We start from the raw sequence: 22,463 nt of genomic DNA, 5'->3' as shown, positions 1-22,463 counted from the left end.
TATATATATATATATATATATATATATATATATATATATATGTGTGTGTGTGTGTGTGTGTGTGTGTTTAAATAAAAGACTAAACTAATCCAACACCCCAGATAAAAATAAGAAAAGTACTCCAAGCATGCAGGTATTATTAATTCCAAAAAAATAAAGAGAACAAAGGAGAAAGAAGTGAAACTTGGCCGAACCTTTTTCTCTTCCCTGCAACCTTTTTCCCACAGAAGAGACGTTTCGAGCCTATCTCTGCTTTATCGTTATTTTCATGACAAGTGCTCGTCTGAGCTCCAATCTATGAACCCCACTTGCCAAAGAAAAACATTCGTCTAGCCAAAACCATTATCAATAATTTCCCACACTCTTTATCTGTGCCTAAACCTAAACGTAGATTCCATGAACAAAGCTTCTTTCTTAGAACTGCACGCCAGTGGAACTCTGTTCCGATTGCCTGCTTTCCAGCTGACTACAACCTGATTGTCTTCAAGTCCAACGTAAACAAGTTCTTGATGAACCGTCCCCCTAAGTAATCCAATTTACAAAATTCCCACTACTTATGTTTACTACACTGTAATCACATTGATTAATGTATACCCATTAACCCTTATCCTCGAGTGGCTTCCGGGCCTTGATAAGTGGTGATTCCTGTATAAAACAAAACAACTTTTGTTCAACCGAAGTTTTGACATTAGCTAGTGAGACACTGATCTATGGGTGGGAATAACAATGAATCTGATTGGTTAATTAACGAAAGCAAACACCATGTGCATATATGAAACACCTGGTAATATGAATTCCATGTATTTAAGTCTGAAGAGTTCTTAGGAAAGTGAAACGCGGAAAATTCCGTGTAATTTAGTCGTCTGTTTTATCTTACAGAATATCAACATTTTTCGAGTTGTTTAATGCCAAATCTAGTAATTTTAGAAGAAGGTTTTATGCTTCAAGTTCTTTATATTTTTCAAGTATTTATTCACGATGTTTAGGAAAATTGCTTGTGTTTTTGATCTTGTAAAACAGGATTAGGTTTGTAAAAGGAAACGTAACTCAGCCACTGCTCGGCTGTCACCGGAACACTAACGTCAACAGCCGTAGTAAGCCAAGCGTCGGCGAGGAAAGTTGTGCTTACAGTTATATCTCATAGGATTAGCAAATCTCTCGACGGAGGCAAACTTTCTAGGGCAATTGCTCTTGACATATCTAAGGGCTTTGATAGGGTATGGCATAAAGGTTTACTTCATAAGATCTCTAGCTATGGTATTGCTGGAAATGTCTTCTCAATTATTAAATCATTTCTTTCTGATAGGTTCAGATAGTAGTAGTTGAGGGGCAAAAATCAGAAGCTCACAGTATTAATGCCGGTGTCCCTCAGGGGTCCATCCTGGGCCCAACTCTTTTCCTGATCTACATTAATGATCTTCCAAATCACATCCTTACATCATTTGTAGACATTTATGCTGACGACACTACCATTTATGGTACCATATCTAAGACAGTAAACGACCAAGTTTTCTCCAATTCTCTCTCTTCTGATCTTGAGCATGTATTACAATGGGGTAAGGAGTGGCTGGCTACTTTTAATGCATCTAAAACCAAGCTTCTCTCTTTACATCATCAACATTCTGATCCACATCTGGCATCAATTGAAATGAATGGCTCTCGTCTTCAGGAGGCCTCAAGTTTTGACAAGCTTCTGGGCTTTACCATTACTCCTGATCTTAAATTGAACACGTACATCAAATCTGTTGCCAAGACCGCTGGAAAAATGGTGGGATCTTTCTATCGATCCGGTAGATATCTCACTGCTGATGCTATTCTCTATCTATATAAGAGCCAGGTACGTCCAAGGATGGAATACTGTTGCCACATCTGGGCAGGAGCTGCTAGAAAGGACTTGTCCTGCCTTGATAGAGTTCAAAATAGACTTCGTAGCCTCGTAGGAGATGTCCTTTTCTCTTCCTTTCAACCTCTATCTCACAGAAGAGATGTTGCGAGTTTGTCTCTGATGTATCGTTATTTTCATGGAAAGTGTTCGACTGAGCTTCAATCTATCGTCCCCCTTCGCCAAACTTTCACAAGAAACACTCGTCTAGCTGTAAACACTATCAATAATTCCCCCCACTCTTTATATGTGCCTAAACCTAAACGTAGATTCCATGAACAAAGCTTCTTTCTTAGAACTGCACGCCTGTGGAATTGTCTTCCGTTTTCCTGCTTTCCGGCTGACTACAATATGATTGTCTTCAAGTCTAACGTAAATAAGTTCTTGATGAGCCGTTCCATGTAAGTTATCAAATTTACCAAATTTTCATTACTAATGATTACTATATTGTCCAATTTCTACTGTACACTCTTTAACCCTTATCCTTGAGTGGCCTCTTGGCCTTGATAATGTGGTGATGCCTATGTAAAAAAAAAAAAAAGAAAGTTCGCCGAGCATCGCCGAGCATCGCCGAGGAAATTAAGCTGAGCGTCGCATAGCATTACAAGAAAAAGGAAAGGAAAACTTACCTTGGAACTTTAAAGTTTTATTAGCGATAAAGGAAAATGGTATAACATTTATTTTTTTTTATAAATATTTTTTTTATGGAAAAATAATTTTAAACATTTGTTAGTTCAATAAAAGGTTCATTGGTTCAGCAATACTTTCAAAGATATTTTTCTTTTTTTGTTACAAGAAAAATAGAAACAAAACTGTTTTGTGTGTGTGTGGAGGGGGGAGTCTTTTTTATTATAGAAAAACGTGTAATGTTGAAACCAAACTTCTTTTTTTTTTGGGGGGGGGAAGAAGGCTTTCTTTTTTTTTTTTAGAAAAACGTGAAAATTGAAACATTTGTTCCACATGATTCGTCGTAGCCTTCGCTTCGGGATTTACAAAATGAAGGCTGTGGTTGGTTCACCGTCAAATGGCGATACGCCTCTCTCCCCCCCCACTTTGTTGTATGCCTTCCAACAGTCTGATACGACCGTGGTCACCGGCTGAATATACTGTTTTATTAAGGGAAGGGGGGTTTCTGCATTCCAATTTGGTACACTCACCAAGAAACCCTCCTTTTCGGTGGGGTCGTATCCACCGAATACTCAGACCGGTGTGATTAGTCGGCCTACGTTATGTTTTCGGCGATTGAATACTGCCTTGTCTATTTCCACCGTATGGCCCGGGCCCCCTATCTGCCGAGGATTTCTGAGAAAATATTCTCCACAGATGTCTCTCAGGAAATTTTTCCAATCGGCGATGGTGTGTGATGCCCTTAAACCGCATTCGCGTTGGAGATCTTCTTTTGTGGCTCGCTGGTAGGCCCACAGATAGATGATTTTGATAATTGTTGCTATTGTAAGTCTGGACTTGGCGAAAGATGTGCCAATCCTTAGTGAATTATACGTTCGGCAATTGCTAGCCTGACACCTCCAGGCATAGCCATCGCTGATTTTTGCTCTTCTCATAAACTGACAGCTGTGTCTGCATGAACACGTTTTCGACCTTGCCAGTAATATTTTTGTTGGACAACAATCCGGTACTCTGGCTGGGGTTTTGAGTTGGTCACATAAAGATGTGAGATTCATTTTTTTTTTTTTTTTTTTTTTTTTTTCTTCCTGTCCTGTATTTTATAACTTGTGTGTCTTTTCCGTTAATGTAGGAACTGGTGTGTGTGTGTTTTTTTTTGTTTTTTACTTTTTGTTTTTTTCTTTTCTTCCTCTTCTAAATTATTGTCTGCTGCTTTGAATTTGCAACGCGCGCCGCGTTGAAAAACATCGCACCTCATTTTCAGTGGCTCAGCTTTATGTCACGGCGACGCTTGGCTTACTCCGGCTGTTGACGTCAGTGTTCCGGTGACAGCCGAGCAGTGGCTGAGTTACGCCCGGATCACTCTCTGCACTAGTACCATATATATATATATATATATATATATATATATATATATATATATATATATATATATATATATATATATATATTAAATAAATATTGAATACCATTACCTAGAATCGAAATCAAAACATTTAGCATCCAGCTGCATTTGCTACCATTTGAGCTAGCCCGACAGATAGATAAGAACATCAGAAAATTAAACCACTTTTAGTTATGATATGTTTTACGCATAACAGACTAATGAAAATGTCGGCAAATTAAAATAAACAATTTCCATTTCAACTTGCCGACCTCTGTAAGCATTATTCATTCATCCAAACAAAGATTTTACTCGTTATAAACCATCATTGATGTCCGATTACTATTTCCTGTTAATTTCAGTGTTACATGACCAGTTGTTTAAGAGTTTATCGGTTAAATATTTACACACACAGACACTCATACATATATCTACTTTTTATTTATATAGATTAATATATTTTAGTTGTGTGTTGAATTGGTTTTAGACACGCTGTAGATAACAACAGTCTGATGACTTTAACAGAAAGTCAAGATACTAAAAAGTTTATTTAGAAAAAGAAAATTTACATTTGTTTGTCCAAAGAAAATAATTCAATCATACAAAATTCAAATGGTCTAAATTAAAGTCGAGGTTTTGGTTTTGTTAGAACTATTCCAGACATCGGAAAGCGTTGTTTTTCAAAATATCTTGATCAGCAGAGATTTTTTTTCAAAGGATGTTTATGATTTTCGTTGCAAATTGAATCTGAGTAGTTTAGCCCGATGTTTTTCCTCAGTCACAAAGCGAACAGTCTAAGCTATTGTTTACAAGGCTTATTCCTTGTTGATTGAAGTATGTCCCTGGTCATGTGCAGTTCTAGGAGGTCCATTCTCCTAGGCTTTACCTTCTCCTTTTGAGAAATGGTTAGAATATTGCTAATTGCCTGAAGCGCACCTACAGGGTATTACTAATATGGCTGCCAAGGCATTATCTTGCAAGTTAGAGTGCTCTTCCTCTAGGGCACTGGCTTTTCAAATCTCAGTTTGTGACCCCTGTGTTACATCATCCTTTCAGGGGAGGAAGATAAATAACTTCTCCATGAGTACCTTACCCACAGCTGGTGTAGATAGAGCTATTTAAAAGTTTTCCTACCAAAGCTTGAGAGTCTAGTTTACACTACTATTTTACCCATAGCTTGAAATAGAAGAGATGCATTTATGTCTTTATCAGACGCACTAGCCAAACTGATGCGTTAGCTTGAACGGGGCATGCAGAATCTACATCTTCACCAGTAACCACTTCACATCAGCCACCGCCTACTTTTCTTCAGAAACAACTTGCGTATATCTCAGGACTTACATTTGAAGTATGTTTAACTGGCAATGCAACAGTCATGGCACCTGTTTTGTTGCAGGTCGACGTAAGAAAATTTCACACCCCCAGAAAACTTGCTTTGTTCAAAGTGTAAGTATTTATTCAATGTTTTGTTGCATATTCTAAAGAGAACTGTTATCCTGAAATCAATTCTTGTTTCATTGTCTCTTATGTCAGACGATACAGCTCATTTCCGACCTATCATCTTTCCTAGCAAAGTGAACATTCGTTTTCACCGATTCTTAGCTTAATACAGCTGTTGATGAATATTTCATAAAATATTCCATTCTTTGGTATATGCGATATTCATACAGCTTTGCGAATTAGCTATGCAGAGTTAAAATTCTGTTGGACTTATTTTTGTTGTTGTTGTTTTTGTCAGTTTTGTTATATGGCAAATTAACTCTTCTGAGGAAATATAATGCGATATATTTTTCAGTCGGTTAAGTGATACACGTTAATAGAGCGAACAAACTATTTTCATTATTTTTGTATGAATGAGTAGAAATGTATCTTATTAATGTTTAGCTCTGGTGTAAGTGAGGACAGAAAAAATACATATGAAATAGGGAGTGAATATGTCTCCCTTTTCATGAAAAAACAAAAAAAAACAAAACAAATTCAAATAGCTAACAAGATAAAACATCAGGAGTCTACGTTCAAACTTCCCAGAGGTTGAAATCCAATTATGGGAGACCAAACCTGACCCGTTGTTCTTGTCTGAAACTGGCATTAATTTAACTGCTTCCTTAGCCGATTTCTTCATAAAAGGCTATTTTAACTTTATATCCAAATCCGACCATCAATATTGCCATGTACAAGGAATATGTAACTACACCGAGGATACCTTCTTCTATGACTGGGACATCTCCAAAGAAAACCCCGAACATTCCTACATGTGCTTTAGAGTAGTGCTTATTAACAGCACAGCGTGTATATTTGCCCTCCATCATCCTCACAATGATGGAGTAGTATCTTTGAGAGTATTGCTAAACAAATTGATCATATTTTGTTTGCTTATCTTTTAACCAACATTCATGTCTGTGGAGATTTGAATGTTCACAATGTTAAATGGTTAGTTCACTCAAATAAAACGGATGACGAAGGGAGATTTTTATGACCTAACTCAGATTGTTCACGAACCTCCTTGGGTATGCAATGCTAATGTACAATTTCCAAGTCTTTTAGATCTTTTTCTAATAACATGCCCTGAACTATGCTCATCTTCAGTTCTGACTCCACTAGGATCTTCTGATCACTCGGTTGTCTCAATAAAGACAAACACAAAGTATAATAAAACCCCAATATCACTTTCCATCGAACAGTGTACCAATACTCGATGAGTGACTGGGACAATTTCCACACGTTCATATCAGAACTACCTCTACACTCTATGTTTAAAAAGAACGTGCCTGATATAACATCTGATTTAACTAATTAGTTAACTATCGACATAAACAGCTATATACCCCCCCCCTAGAAATTCCAATAGAAACCGAACACTCAGCCTTGGTACACTCCTGAATGTACTGCAGCCATTGCACACAGAAGCCACTACTTCAATAGTCTGAAGCTGAAAATATCAATGCTGACGTGCTTCAGGAATCCATCCTGGGCCCAACTCTCTTCCTTATCTTCATCAATGATCTTCTAAATCACATTCTAAGTTCATTTATCGACATGTACACAGATGATTTTTATTTTTTTTTTTACACGGTGGTCACCACTTATCAAGACCCGGAAGCCACTCAGGGATAAGGGTTATTGCAAGTACATTACGTTAGTGTGGAGATTTGATGAAGTGTTTACTTAAGGGGGCGGTTCATTAGTAATTTGTTAACGTTGGACTTGAAGACATCCAAGTTGTAGTCAGAGTTCCACAGGCGTGCAGTTCTAAGAAAGAAGCTTTGTTCATGGAATCCACGTTTTGATTTAGGCACAGCTAAAGAGTGAGGGAAATTTTTTACAGTGGATTCAGCTAGACGGGTGTTTTTCATGAAAAATTGGCAAGGGGGGGACCAGAGATTGGAGTTCAGACGAGCACCTGCGGTCTATGGCAACACTTCAAAGGCTAACAATGACCAAGGTCTCTCTGAATCTTTCTCTTCAGACCGTTAGCATGTGGTACAATGAGATAAAAAGTGGTTGATTTTAATGCATCCAAAACCAAGGTTTTATCTTTTCGCCATGAACGCTTTGATCCCCACTTGGCCCCAATTGATATGAATAGCTCTCATCTAAAAGAGGCTTCCTGTTTTGACAAACTTCTGGGTCTGACTTTTACTCCTGACCTGAAATGGAAGACTTACATCAAAACTGTTGCCAAGGTCGCCGGAAAAAGGGTTGCATCATTCTATCACTCCAGAAGGTATCTAACTCCTGACGCAATCCTCTACCTGTATAAGAGACAGATACGTCTTAAAAATAGAGCACCATTACCATATCTGGACAGAAGCTACTCAGAGCACCCTATCCTGCCTTGACAAAGTTCAAACTGGCTTGGAAACTAAGTAAGTGATGCCTTTTTGCTTCTCTGCAACTTCTTTCCCACAGAAGAGATGTTGCAAGCTTGTCTCTGATCTATTGTTATTTTCATGGCAAGTGCTTGTCTGAGCTCCAATTTACTGTCCCCCCTTATCAAACTTTCACACAAACACTGCTGGTCTGCTTTCCAACTGACCACAATATGCTCATCTTTAAGTCCAATGTAAACAAATTCTTGTTGAGTCGCTCCTCTAAATAATCCATTTCTACTCCATTTTCACCATTAACTATTAGTACGCTGTTTTCTCAGTGACTACCATACACTCATTAACCCTTATCCTCAAGTGACTTTTGGGCCTTGATAAGTCGTGACTCCGATGTAAAAATATATATATATATATAAATCGAGAAAATATAATTCATTAGCAAAACATATTTCTTCATATGACATCTTCTATTATATAAATATCACCTGTCTGTTTAAATGTATGTATGTAAATATGTCTGCCTAAAACCTCCGACAGAGGCGATGGATTTTCACGAGATCGATTTCGTTTTGAAGCCCGACCCGTCGGACGGCAAATATCAAAAAATTGGCCCCAAACATTAATTCCTTCATCTTCAACTAAGCATTTTTCTACAAGAAGAGGTCGCTTTTATTTTCGATTGACTAGCCTTAGTTTAAACCTTTGCCACTTATGGTTTGGTGATGGACGCAACAGCAAAGACGTCATGTTTTTTTGAGTTTTTTTTTTCCTGTTCTTTCCCTCTTTCGCAGTACAGGTTCGAGCCTGCCTGCCTACTACTACTTTTTTTTTTTTGTTGCTCAATACACCTCCAAACACTTGAGCAACACCGGGCACACAGGCTAGTATGTTATAAAAGGCATTGATCACAAACGTAGAGAGGGAAACTGATTTTAGTTTATATATTAGATTGTGTTGTATATTTATTGTTGTATATAAAATGAACTAAAATTCATTTAGATTGTGTTGCATATTTGAAACAGAACTTTTAGTCTGAAATTAATTGCACTGTCTATATGTCAGACGATACAATTTATTTCTGACCTACCATATCTCATGGGAAAGAGAAAATTACGGCCTATAATAGTTTTAACTGGCTCTAAGCTAATACATATGATGATGAATATTTCATAAAATATTCCATCCTTTGGCTTATGAGATATTCATGCGGCTTTTGAAATCAGCTATGCAGAGTTGAAATTCTGTTGGATATGTTGTTGTTATGAAGTATATTAACCCTTACATGTGAATATGTGTTTTTTGTTTAGTTTTTCACAACGCCTTCAACAATCAATAGCCTAATGCATGCTAACTGACTATTTCCATTAAATAAATGGGCAGAAATGTATCATCTTTTTGGGTCTTTGTGTAAATGAGGATAGAAAGATTACATATGAAATAGAGAGTGAATAAGCCTCCCTCTTTATTAATGGGAAAGAAAGAAAATATAAAGAGCCGGATAAAATATAAAACCCGAAGAAACAGATCGAAAATAATTTTTTTAACAGCACATGCCAATAAATACCTGCCTTATCTCACTAATGATGCATATTTCTAGCCCCAGCTTCTATTTTCATTATAAACAACTATCAGGCACGAATGAAAAAGAAAATTGATTTATTTCAACAGATCTATTCGTTTGGAATTAACTCTTGTTGCTTTGTCTATTATGTCAGAAGATACAATTAATTTCTGATCATGTTTCATGGGAAGAGAACATGATGGACTATAAAGAGTTTTCACAGATTCTTAGCTTTATACATGTTGAGAAATATATAATAAAACTTTTACTCGTTGGACTATTGGATATTGCCTTATACATTTTACTAATAAGTGTGTATACACACATACATACATACATACATACATACATACATACATACATACATATATATATATATATGCAACATTATGTCTTTGCTGCATTTGCAGTCACTTATTCATCAAATTTTCAAAGTAAAAAACATAATAAAACACAATTTTACACAATTTACATGATCTATACGACCTACACACTGTCATTTTTCTCGTTACGATATATATATATATATATATATATATATATATACACACACACACACATAGGCTCCTTAAGTCTTTGACAGACAATGGATACCCACGCCACGAAGGGGTGCCTGTACGTGAAATTTTTGTGGCAGAAGGTGCGCAATCTCGAACCACACCTCTTCCGAGTCGACTGGAAAAAAATGCCGAGATAAGCGGAGAGCACATAAAGCGCCTAGAATTCCCAAATAGTCACACATCTGGTACTAAAAAAGCTCCATGTTGCTTAACTTTTGTTGTCTGAGGAGAAACGGTGTCTCAATGCGATTATATTATTTTATACTCTCTCTCTCTCTCTCTCTCTCTCTCTCTCTATATATATATATATATATATATATATATATATATATATATATATATATATAGTTCTCCAAGTCGTTTGGGTAGTTGGGTTTTGATCCTGGCTTGAAGTAGTTGCCTGTCTACCACATTGATGAGCTGTGATACAGCGAAAAGCACTGCATGTGGATGACTACATATATATATATATATATATATATATATATATATATATATATATATATATATATATAAAATTAAGTCAAATGTTCGACTCTGTGATTTGACTTCATATTTATTGGGTGTAAGCATTTAACACTAAAAAAGTAAAGTAGGTTTGAAATGAAGCATTACGTACTTGCACAAAGACGTACTCATCCTGTACGACTAAAGATGAAGGCAAGATGGGATTGATGGAAAAGTCCATATTGAGTTGATCACAATAAGGCGCCAAGCAGGCTAAGTACTGGCTCTGACCTGTTCAAAAGAAACCAACAAACAGATACATTAGTTATTATTTTATTTATATCTTCAGCTCAATGAAAACGAGTGAAAGAAACAAAAAAATAAAATGCACAATAAATATCACGGTTAACGCAAGATATTATGGAAACTCTCGTAACATCATGTGGTCGAGAATTAAGACCAGATTTCGTTGGCATTTGCTTGTCAGATGCACGACAGATAACACTCTTTATTGACAATGGAAGAAAAGAAAAGAAAAAGATTTGCTATACATATTATTTTAATTGGAATTCATTATTGAGATGAGTATTATTTATATAAATTAATTTATTGCGGACTATTAATCTCGTCTTTATTTGTTTTTGTTTCACGACGTTTCGGCCAACAATTTCTCTGGCCTTCGTCAGGTGGTAACCACGAGGGATAGGAACTTCCTGACGAAGGCCAGAGGAATAGTTGGCCGAAACGTCGTGAAACAACAACCAATAAAGATAAGAATAATAATCCGCAATAAATAAATTAAAAAGATTTGAATTATCCATTATAATCATAGGGGATCAACAGCACCTATTAGTAATATTATTTAGCCTGTAGTTGAGGAGATAAAGAGAGTATGAGGAGATAGAGCGAGCGGAAACGATTGTGACAGGTAAACCGGGAGTTATTCGACTACAAAACAAAAGCCCATGTCTCGCAGTAGGATATTACACTCACTATATATAAACATAATTTATTTTTAAATGTTCGAGAAATGTGTATAGAAGGAACAAAAATAAAAATTTTCTCAGAAATTGAAGTGTAGCATATAAAGAAAAGATACTACATTTTGATCTTGGCCCGAAGGCAAAGTTCCAAATATCGTAAGTAAATCAAATTGTTTTTTTTTAAAATAATTTCGCAAGTGTATTTTCTTTTATGAAATAATTTTGTGCTTATGCAGGAAGTTAACCCCCACGGTCAGTATTGATTAATAATCGAAAAACTACTTAATTGCGGACAATCGTAATGCGGTATTTGTTGTAAGCATATTATTTGCTCTTAAAAATTTAACTAAACTTCGGTATCTAAGAATAAAAATAACAGTGTATAAGAATATAAATAAAAAAAGATAACAATAGTTATGTGTGTATTGTTTATAAGAAAAGGAAAGGTCTAAAAACTTCTATGCGTATTGTTTGTAAACAAAGAAAATATTATGTCTAAAGTAAATAAGTGTGTAATCTTGTTCAGAAAGGTGTTTCTCTCTCTCACTCTCTCTCTCTCCTTCTTGCTCGGTCTGTATCTCTCTCTCTCTATCTGTCTCTGTCACTATCTCTATCTAGGTATTAGTGTATCTGCCTCTCTCCCTATAAGTCTATCTTACGGAGTCTGTGTATCTTTATGTGTCCGTATGTATTTCTGTACAAAATCTGTTGTTCGCCCGCTGATGTAACAAATCTCGAATATCGTGATTACGTCTTAGCATTATTTTACCGAAATCAATAATTTTAACAGACAACAGGTGTAGAAGTTAAGTAATATAGTGGGGAAAAGAAAAACGTAACAGAAAAGAAACCGTTGTTTATCGGTCATGTTTTTTTTGACAGCTTATGAGTTCGTTTATTCAATAAGGTATCTATTCTCGAATAAGCAGGTTGAGAGGTAGTAACCAATCAGAATTAATGGAAATGTGTAGGGGAGAAATTATTTTATGTAAGAGAAATAAAAAGTTAATGTATTGTATAGGAGTTTATAATACAGTTACGACGGGTGACTGGAGAACATAGTAATAATGTGTATATATTTTCCGGATGTAGACTGGTGGAAGAGGAGTACTGTCGATGGAGAAGGAAAAATAAGAACTACTTCCTCTGTAGATGATGGCAATCGTCATGATGCCTCTTCTAGGATGCAATATAGGATTTTAATCTAACGAATAAATATGTCTATAACGGCGGTCAAAGGTTAGATAAGATGGTTTAGACATAGTATTTTTTTATGTGGCATCTGTTGCTGTAAACCTACGGTATTTTCGTCCAGAAGGGAAATACTGCACTTTTTAATTATATATAGGGATTAATTCAGTCTGATTTTCAACTTTGTGATTTGACCTTATATTTATTTGGTGTAAGCATTTAACACTAAAAAAATAACTTGAAATCTAGCATCACTTACTTTTACATAAATAATTCGTGCATTTTTGTATGTGTGAATATTGTATTTCTAGATGAAATCTTATGTTTCACTTGTCCAAGGTGTGCCAGCAGATGAAGCTGACGTTAAGCTGGATGGTGACAATGATGATGATGAGGACGACGAAGATGATGATGATAAATACAGTCGGAGTTGTCTGCCCTTTTTGACTTCCGATTTCTGCTATCAAATTTAGCTGAATAATTAGGTATGGTGAAATAGAGGAGTAAGCCATTGTTTACATGAGGGAAAGGGGAGAGGCTTTCACGTTCTTTAGGCAAAGATAATCACTAATCAGAAGGGACCATATCTTAGTTGTCATCGTCGCCTGGTCTGCAAAGCAGAAAATGGAAATCAAAAAGAGCAGATAATCTTGATGATGATGATGATGATGATGATGATGATGATGATGATGATGAAGAAGAAGAAGAAGTCACGTTTATGTTAATTCTTATATAAATTATTGAAATGGAAAAAAAATTTTTTTTTTAATATCTTGCAATCTGCTTATAGTTCATGAACAATTAAGTTTGTATAGAAACTCCGGATTAAACGAATTATGACATCCATTTAAAATTAATCTGCCTGAAATGCTGTCAATCTTATCAACTTTTCCAGCAATAAATAATCTCAGACATTCAAAGGAAGAAGAAAAGTGATAAGACTTCATTCAATGTCAGTGTTTTTCTTAAACATGGAAAATATTTATAAAAAGAAGAATTATTCGTTAATGTGCCTAGCGCACATTCGGATAAACAAAAGAAAAGAAATGTATGAGAAATACTGATGAATATTGCTGGGTATGAAAGTCGTAAGAAAGGACGGCATTAATATTTACTCAGATATAATGTTAGACATACGACAGAGGCAGTATCAGGCGTAATTCTTGACAGTTTAAACATACTATCTTCCTGAGAAGATGCGTTTGAGAGAGTTAACGAGAGAAACGACAATAATTAATAATAATACTGCTACTCTCACGAACATGTAATTTAATATTTTGATTCAAATTAAAATAATTGACTCTCTCTACCCCCGCCCTCTGTCTCTAGCTCCCCCTTCTCGACTTTGATGTTTCAGTCCTGCGGACGGTTATGACCGAATAAATTCACTCAATGATGAGTAATGTAAAAAGATGCAGGCGGTATTTTGTTACAACTAACAAAATTATTTTCAGTCCTTGGAGGAAGCAACACACACGCACGCATTACAGAGACAACTGTATGATTTTAACTTAAGATACAAATGATTTATTAAACGAATAAATGATTGAATGTCTACTTGATAATCACCCCCGGGCTATGTAAGATTATTCGCAGTCATACAAACAAACTAGTTTTTTTTATTTTTACAAAATACGAACGCCAATCGTATGCCCACAAATTTTGTTAAGATTCAATTAAGTAAATAACTGACAAACAAGGATAAATGCAGATGGAGCTGTTTAGCATCAGCAATTCTCCGTATCAATCAAACAAGAGACAATTTCTGATACGTTGTATATACAGGGTGTTCGAGACAAATTTGACACTTTAGAAAATAAACATCTACTTTTTATGAGAATCATCCCAGACAAGGCATGAAGCCACTTCATGTAACGAGGTAAAAATAAAGAAAGATGATTATCGAAGAGACGAGATTCTTACTGGCCTTACTCTTAATAAGAACAAGGCTATAAGAAAGAGGCCACTGGAATAGGAAGCTGTATTACAATGAGGTATCATCGAATTAATGAAAACCGCTAGATGAATATGCAGATGTGTAGCGGTCGACACTCGCTAAAATCACAGGCAGGAGCTACTTCTCACGACCTCGAGATTTGAAATCTATGTTCCTCTTGGCTTGTCCAATCACAAGCCAGCTCTCAATCACGTGACAGAGTATATAAAAGGCGAAATCTGAAACCATAAACTCTCTTTGATCCTCATCCTGCCGGGCAGTGGACATTAGCCTGGGGCGAAAGCCCCTGGCAGAATGTGAGTACTACAAGCTAATATGGCTCTCTTCGAACTCAGATTTGTTTCCACTCTTTGTCATGCTAAAGAACATACAACTCACACTCACGCACTCAAACACACTGAAGACTCCCCTTTCTCTCTCTTTTAATCAGCTTCGTTCATCCCGGCGACTACTACCTATAAACACGTGTAAACGGAACTGAACTGCTGTCTCCTCAACCAGCCGGCATGATATTGATTCTATTCTGTACACTTCAACCTACTAACCCCTTTCTCTCTTGTACACTCCACTAACGAAGATAGAAAATAAAGTTGGTTATTAATATCGAATGAAACTCCATTTCGTTCTCTCATCTCTATAAACATGTCAACGGAGTTGGAACAAAAGGGATAGTGAAGATACGTGTCATAACAGTTATTTATAGAAAAGACTGAGACTAGCAGCATCAAGTTTGTTTGAAAAGGTGGAGAGATGGCTAATCAAGTTAGAGATACGTTTCTGCACCTTATGAAAAAAAAAACACTCAAATGTGTCAGAGATTCACAAGCCCAAACATGACAACAGTACCCCATGCATGGTGTGATAGGAGAGTTGTAAAGACAAGGAATAACCTTGGCCAATAATTGATGCATTCTTAAAATTCAAACCACATCTCTTAGAAGATGTTTTAACGAATGTAGCTCAGTTGAAGAAGCCGCCCTGAGCCTCTTATATGGTCTCCAGATGGGACAGGAACCTGGAGCATGCAGCCTTTTTGGTACCATTTAAGGGATTCCTGTTTTATCTTGACGGTCAGCTTGTCCTTAGCGTTGCAATCCGAAAGGTTGGTGTCTTTTTCAACTGTACTCTGCACATAACAATCTATTGGATTGGAGTCAGAAGAGTGAGAGACAAAGATGTTGGGACTGGTGAAATGAAAGTACTCAGACATTCATTTTTGGAGTTTCCTGAAAGATTGATGCAGAACTGTGTCCTGCTGCCACACGTATGCCTTTCCTCCTGTAGCCACTCTATTCAGCGAGCACCTAACAACAGTAAACATCTCAATATATCAATTAGGATTAAGTTCGTGTGGAGTGGCATGATGTGTCCTTTGCTAATCCTAACCCTAACCCTAACCCTAACCTTAAAACACACAATGCTACATCATGCAACAGATTCGATCGAGCATCAACAACTGCTACTGAGAGACTCCATTTCTCACTGAGCAACTACTTATATCGGCCAGTGATAGAGACGAAAAACTGTTTCTGTCAACGATAAATGGGCAATCTGTGTGCATTGAATAATTTCCCATGTAACATTACACTTAGGCAGATAAGACATTTAAACCACGTGTTCAGCTCAATTAAAGCATGCATACAAAAATAAGGCTTCCTATTTTTTTAACTACAAAAATTAAAATGCTGAAGAACTACGAAGCTGGAAGTGGCACCATTTAAACGAGCGACATTTTGTGCACCAGAATTTTTTTTTACATAGTTACCAGCATTCTCGATACACTTTTGCCAAGAATTCAATGACACATCTCTGCTTCTGACACATGTTCATGAAAGGGTTTGTTTTCTTAGAGTCTCACAGTATTAATATCTGTAACAGAGAGACAATATATATATATATATATATATATATATATATATATATATATATATATATATATATACATATATATAATACGTACATATATATGCACAGACTTGGTATAAGTAAACAGACTTAATTATAATCATTAAGACCAAAATCAACTTAGGCGAGGAGATTATATTGATTATTTTCTGATGAATTGGACAATCACGCGGTCAAGTGTCGAAAGTGAAATTCTATAATATGGCATCTCTTAAAATCTAACAGTTTCTAAAAAATATCAATAAAATATGATTGTGATTAAAACACGCTTTCTATTTTTCAGAATGATAACTAACGATATATACGTATATGTAGTGTATCACAAAAAGAGTACACCCCTCACATTTCTGCAGATATTTAAGCATGTCTTTTCATTGGACAAGACCGACAAAATGACACTTTAATAATGAAAAGTAGTCTGGACATTTAGGGGTATGGTATCTTAAGGGTGTACTGCTTGTCATTTTCCTTTCAAAATATGTAACTCATAACTAGGGCTATGACAACAGCATATTCTTTTCCTTGTTTTGACTCTCTTAAATGCTAATATATCATTAAAAATATCAAATAGCATAAAATAGTAATGCTCAAAACTTTTATTACTGCTGTGTACAGCTCCGAGTGCTGAACGTCGATGAAGAAAGGGGTGAAAAATGTTGTGTTGGACTTCTTGTAGAATATACTGAGATTGACACTTGTCTGCAATTACTCTGGTTTCAGACAAAATAAGAGAAAATCGTCCATACTGATGTGGTACTACCGTACTGTATTGGCTAATAGTCACATTTCTTTTTCGAAGCAGTATTTGACCATGATATTGAACCCACGTTGTATTTAGATCTTTAAAAGCTTATGGGCTACTGCATAAATACGAACAATGAATAGCTGGTTGAAGTGGGCATTAGTCATTAATTCTCTGCAGAGAATTTATTACTTTCAGATAAAAAAATGATTGCAGTTAAAAATGCAAGACTTAATAAAAGGTGGACAAAAATCGACTAACTGTGGTAAATGGAATCCAGACGCAACAATATGGTATCTCTGAAACTAACAATGTTTAAATGGTGATATATAACAGATAGCTGGTTGTCGTTATTGGCATTAGTCATTAATTCTCTGAAGAGAATTAATTATCTCGACTTCGGAATGAAATATTATTACAGCTGAAAATGGAAGACTTAATAAAATGAGAACAAAAATTTTTTTATAAAAATTGTATTTATTGTTTTACTGCATTTTCCAAATTAATAAAAGTCACAAATCATCGGTGCTGGAAATGCCTATTTCTTCTGTGACATTTTATAAATAAATGTGATCTACTTTTTTCCATGACGAAAAAAAAAAAAAAAGAGAAAGCGATAAATAAAGAAAGAGCGAAAGAACTAAAACTATCTCACAGGCCTCAAAACCAAGTCGGTCATTAGCAACTGCCATTACGAGCTATCATGCTATTTGACCTTTAGTCTTCCGGTAGTAAATGAACATGATTATTTTGACAACAAATCTGACTTCTCCATACAAAGAAGATATTTTGTGTTATAAAATTTGATTAAAGTTTAAAGAATGGAGTTATATTGAATCAGGAGACATTACATAGTAAAGAGGAAGAGAGAGAGAAAGAAAGAGAGAGAGAGAGAGAGAAAACTCTTTTTCCTGTATTTAATAGTCAATAGACCATTCGACAAAAATTAGTAATAGTAAAAATAAAAGCAACATTTCAATTAAAAGCTAGAAAACTAGATCCCGAGGCGCCTTTCCGTCGCCAGATCTTTAAAGGTGAAACATCGAAATAATATAAATAAATTAAATTACATTTAGACATTTAAACAAAATTCGGAATGGAATAAAGTATAGCGAAGAGAGAAAAAAACAACAACGGATGAGTTGTGAAGAAACGGTGAGGGAAATCATTATCTGAAAAGAAGCGGAGAATGAAAAAAAAAAAAGATGTATTAACGAATTGAAGGCAATGTATTTTTGGTACTAATACAGTTTTGTTACCACGAACTTCACGAGCGTTTCCGGGCAGATAACGGAAAGAACCGGAATATGCTGATGCAGAAACGCCTGAAGACATAACCCCCCCAAAAAGTTATTAGTCTCTTAAAGAGGAAAATAATCAAAACACTGATAATGTTAAACTTTCATCTTAAAAAGAAAACGAAAACAAAATAAGAGAATTAAAACAAAAAATATGAAAGATGTTTTTTTTTTGCATATGTTTTTTCTTTTTTGTTGTTACATGAACAAACAATAATGAGACATTTTTTAGATTTATTACTTTTGTTGGGGGGAGCATTGTTATGGGTTTTTGTTTTTTATTGTGTGTAGAGGGGGGAGGGCTTCTTTTTTTTTACTTGAAAGAAAACAAAAATGAGACATTTTCTTGCTACTTTTTTTTTCAGATTCAATAAATTTTTGTGGCCATATTTATGATTTTTATTTTACTGTAGAGAGCAGGCTGGTTGGCAAATTGTCTTTTGCTTTAAGAGCAGACGATAACAGATGATGTGGAGAAAGTGGAAGGAAGTTGAGTGTAATATTCAGTTATCTGGTTCAATATGGAGACGAAGGGATCTTCTTTGAATTTCTGTCTTCACATGAACTTTGTCGGGTAGTTTTCTAATTAGGCCCTATTAGTCCCACACCCGATTTTGTTCCTTTGCTTTTCTTCCTTCCACATTCTCTCGATGTGATTCGTAGTTGCGTGTTGTTATCGATTCCTTATAATAACTTTCTCTTTATTTGCATATCTCGTCTCACGTGATGTTTTCCGTTTGCTATGTTTTATGTTAAATAAAGCCTTGGAAGAAGGTCTTTCTGCTTGCGTTTTCGTAACATTACAATGCATTATACGTGTGTATTAGGGTCAACAAAGTTTAACTTTTGATTCATGTTTGTAACCCTCTCCTAAACCTCCGCTGTACGCCCTCCAGCAGTCGGGCACGACTATTGTCCAAGGCAAAACGTGTTTTTGTTATCGGTGGAAGAAGAGTCTCGGCATTTCTGTTTGGCATGATAACTAGAAAACTGTCCTTTTCTGCGGGGTCATATCCGCCGAAGACCCAGAGCGATTGTATTATATTTCCTTCTGTTGAAGAGGGATTCAATCTCGACTGTATGCCCTAGTCTTCCAATCTGTCGAAGGTTCCGTCGAAAATACCCAGAACATACATCTCTGCAAAAGTTTTTCCAATCATTGTGTTTTTCGACTTGTTGCAGCACTGATAGCTAATGTTTTTAAATGTTGCCATCTAGTACCCCCATAGATGCCATATATGAATTTTATAATTTGTGCATTTGAAAGATGAAACCGGGAGAAAAACGCCCCATCCCGCAACGTAGTCGACGTTCTGCATTTTGAGATTACGGCATCTCCAAGCGTAGCTTTTCCTAATTTTTTTTTTACAGAGTCAGCACCTATTAAGGCTCGGAGGCCACTCGAGGATAAGGGGATAATGTGTATACGGTAGTCATTAGGACAATAGCGTAGTAATTGTTGGTAGTAGAAATTTGGTATAATTTGATTATTCAAGGGAACAGTTCAGCAAGAACTTGTTCACGTTAAACTTGAAGACGACAATATTGTAGTCAGGTGAGAAGCAGACTAGCAGAATAGAGTTCCACAGGCGGGTAGTTCTAGGAAAGAAGCTTTGTTCATGGAATCCACATTTAAGTTTAGACATCGATAGAAAGTAGGGCGAAATTATTTATAGTGATTGTTTTGGTGAAAGGTTGGTGAAGAATGACCATAGATTGAAGCTCAGACGAGCACTTGCCATGAAAATAATAATAGAACAGAGACAGGCTCGTAACGTCTCTTCTGTGGTGAAGAGAAAAGGGCATCACCTACTAGGTTATGAATAGGGCTGTGACAACAGCATATTCTTTTTATTTTTGACTCTCAAGTATATACCCGTTGATATCTTATATGTTTTTATATAAAGGTGATTTGGTTCTCGGTTGATTAACTCTGTGTAACTGTGTTGGATATATACTCAAGAGTCAAAATAATAAAAAGAATATACTGTTGTCACAGGCCTAGTTATGAAGTCGGTTTTGAACTCTGTCCAGGCAGGATAGGTGCTTTGAGCAGCTCCCGCCTAGATGTGGCAGTAGTACTCCATCCTAGAACGTTTTTAGTTCTTATACAGGTAGAGGATTACATCGGCAATGAGATATCTACTGAAATGGTAGAATCTAAACAATTGTTTCAAAAGATTACTATATAGTAAACAAAATTCGACGTACTAGATAATGAAAGCAAATTCTTCTCATCAGAATCCCGGAACAAAATGTAAACTGAAAAAAGTGACGTTCGTCAAATACAGGAAATAAGACTCGAAAATAGTAGAATCAGGAAAACTGCTCATCATTCACTCCAAAAGAAAATGAAATGATGAGTGTGAAGATGTTTAAAGGATCAAATATCCATTATAAAAACAAAAAGCAGTCTCAAGAAAAATGTAAAATCGGATAATTATCGTTTCCATCCCGAGTCATCACTAGCCACTAAAGATTTTCGAAAGGGGAAATAACTAAGTCAAGTCAATAACTTTCGTCTCATTGATACAAGGAAAATTATTCTAATATTAAATCTAGCCGTTTTTAAATTAAACAGTGCGTTTTTTTCTTATCGAAAATCAATTAATTTTATAAACGTGTTCATCAATTTACATAAATTCATCTATATATATAAAAGCGAAAATGTATGTATGCATGTATGTTTGTGTGTCTGCTAAAACCTTTCGACAGGCAGAGCAAAAATTCACAAATTTGGTCTCATATAGAAGCCCCACCCTTCGCCCGACAAGTATCGAAAAATTGGCCAAAAACGTTAATTTTTTCACATTGAAATCAGCACTTTTCTACAGCGGGGGGGGGGTAAGCAAACACCGTCCTCTCATGACGAATTCGCTTCTACGCATGCGTTATACGACGTCGTAACCTGATTTAGTTAAAAGATAAAAAAATGACTCAATTTCGTGTACGTCGTGTTAGGTCAGTTGGTTAGAGCGCTGGGTCATTATCTAAACATTTTGAGTTCGAATTGTGGTGTGAAATGTCTATTTTTTTTCGATTTTTTAAATTTTAATATTGAAGCAGGGTTATTTAAGCCATTTTTCATGTAACGTTCATTTTTCTGTATTTTTTTTTACTTATTCTTAGGTTTTCATTAACACCCCCACCCCTGACCGACCACACATACCCAAAAACACGCGGGCAACGCCGGTTACCCACCGATTTTTTAAATTTTAATATTGAAACAGGCTTGTTTAAGCCATTCTTCACGTCTTTTTTTAAAGAGGTTTTAACGTTCGTTTTTCTGTTTTCATTTGTGTTTTTGTTTTTCCAATTTTTACATTTAACATCGTTCGTTTGCCTTACGTTATTTTTTTTTGTGTTTTTTTTTCGATTTTTTAAAGTTTTAACTTTTTCTTTATATAATACTAGCGGGGGTATTCAGCATTGCCAGGATGTTTGTAGGTGTGTGTGGTGTTAAATAAAAAAGAACCCGGGGGTACGATCGAACCTGAAGCCCTGAGGCGAAGTTTGAAAATAAAATCGGCCAGCCAGAATGAGTTAGTGAAAGATGTTTGAATTTATTTAAGTAAGAACCAAATTGACAGGTGCGCGCCTGGAAGTCGTCGAGCGTTACGACGACGACGACGACGACGACGTCAATTACAAGGTTTGTTTGTTATAAGCGAAGTAAAAAAAAAGAAAACAACGTTAAAACTTAAGCGGGAAAAACACACAAAAAAAATATCATAAGGCAAACGAATGATGAAAGCCCCATCCTTCGCCCGACAAATATCGAAAAATTGGCCCAAAACGTTAATTTTTTCACACTGAAATCATCACTTTTCTACAGGGGGGTCAGCAAAAACCGTTGTCTCATGACGAATTCGCTTCTACGTATGCGTCATATGACGTCGTAACCTGATTTAGTTTAAAGATAAAAAAAAATGCTTTTATTTCTTGTACGTCGTGTTAGGTCAGTTGGTTAGAGCACTGGGTCATTATCTAAACGTTTTGAGTTCGAATCGTGGTGTGAGATGTCTTTTTTTCGATTTTTTAAATTTTAATATTGAAGCAGGGTTATACGTAACATTCGTTTTTCTGTTTTTTTTTACTTCGC

The 22,463-nt window shown here is 35.8% G+C and overlaps 1 protein-coding gene across 2 annotated transcripts in view; it reads right to left on the bottom strand.

The window, feature by feature from the left end:
• The window catches only part of LOC145245901 (VPS10 domain-containing receptor SorCS3-like), a 1,435,182-nt gene that overhangs the window by 369,336 nt on the left and 1,043,383 nt on the right, over window positions 1–22,463 (bottom strand). For both annotated transcript variants that reach the window (XM_080107637.1, XM_080107638.1), the window contains exon 7: window positions 10,458–10,576. In XM_080107637.1, the coding sequence (XP_079963763.1) occupies window positions 10,458–10,576 (119 nt within the window). The remainder of the gene's footprint in view (window positions 1–10,457; window positions 10,577–22,463) is intronic.

This window comes from Euprymna scolopes, chromosome 23 (genome assembly GCF_053919585.1).
Source record: "Euprymna scolopes isolate OS-2025 chromosome 23, ASM5391958v1, whole genome shotgun sequence".
NCBI lineage: Eukaryota > Metazoa > Mollusca > Cephalopoda > Sepiida > Sepiolidae > Euprymna > Euprymna scolopes.
The sequence above is the reverse complement of the archived record's forward strand: the minus strand, read 5'-3'. Positions and strand labels throughout refer to the sequence as shown.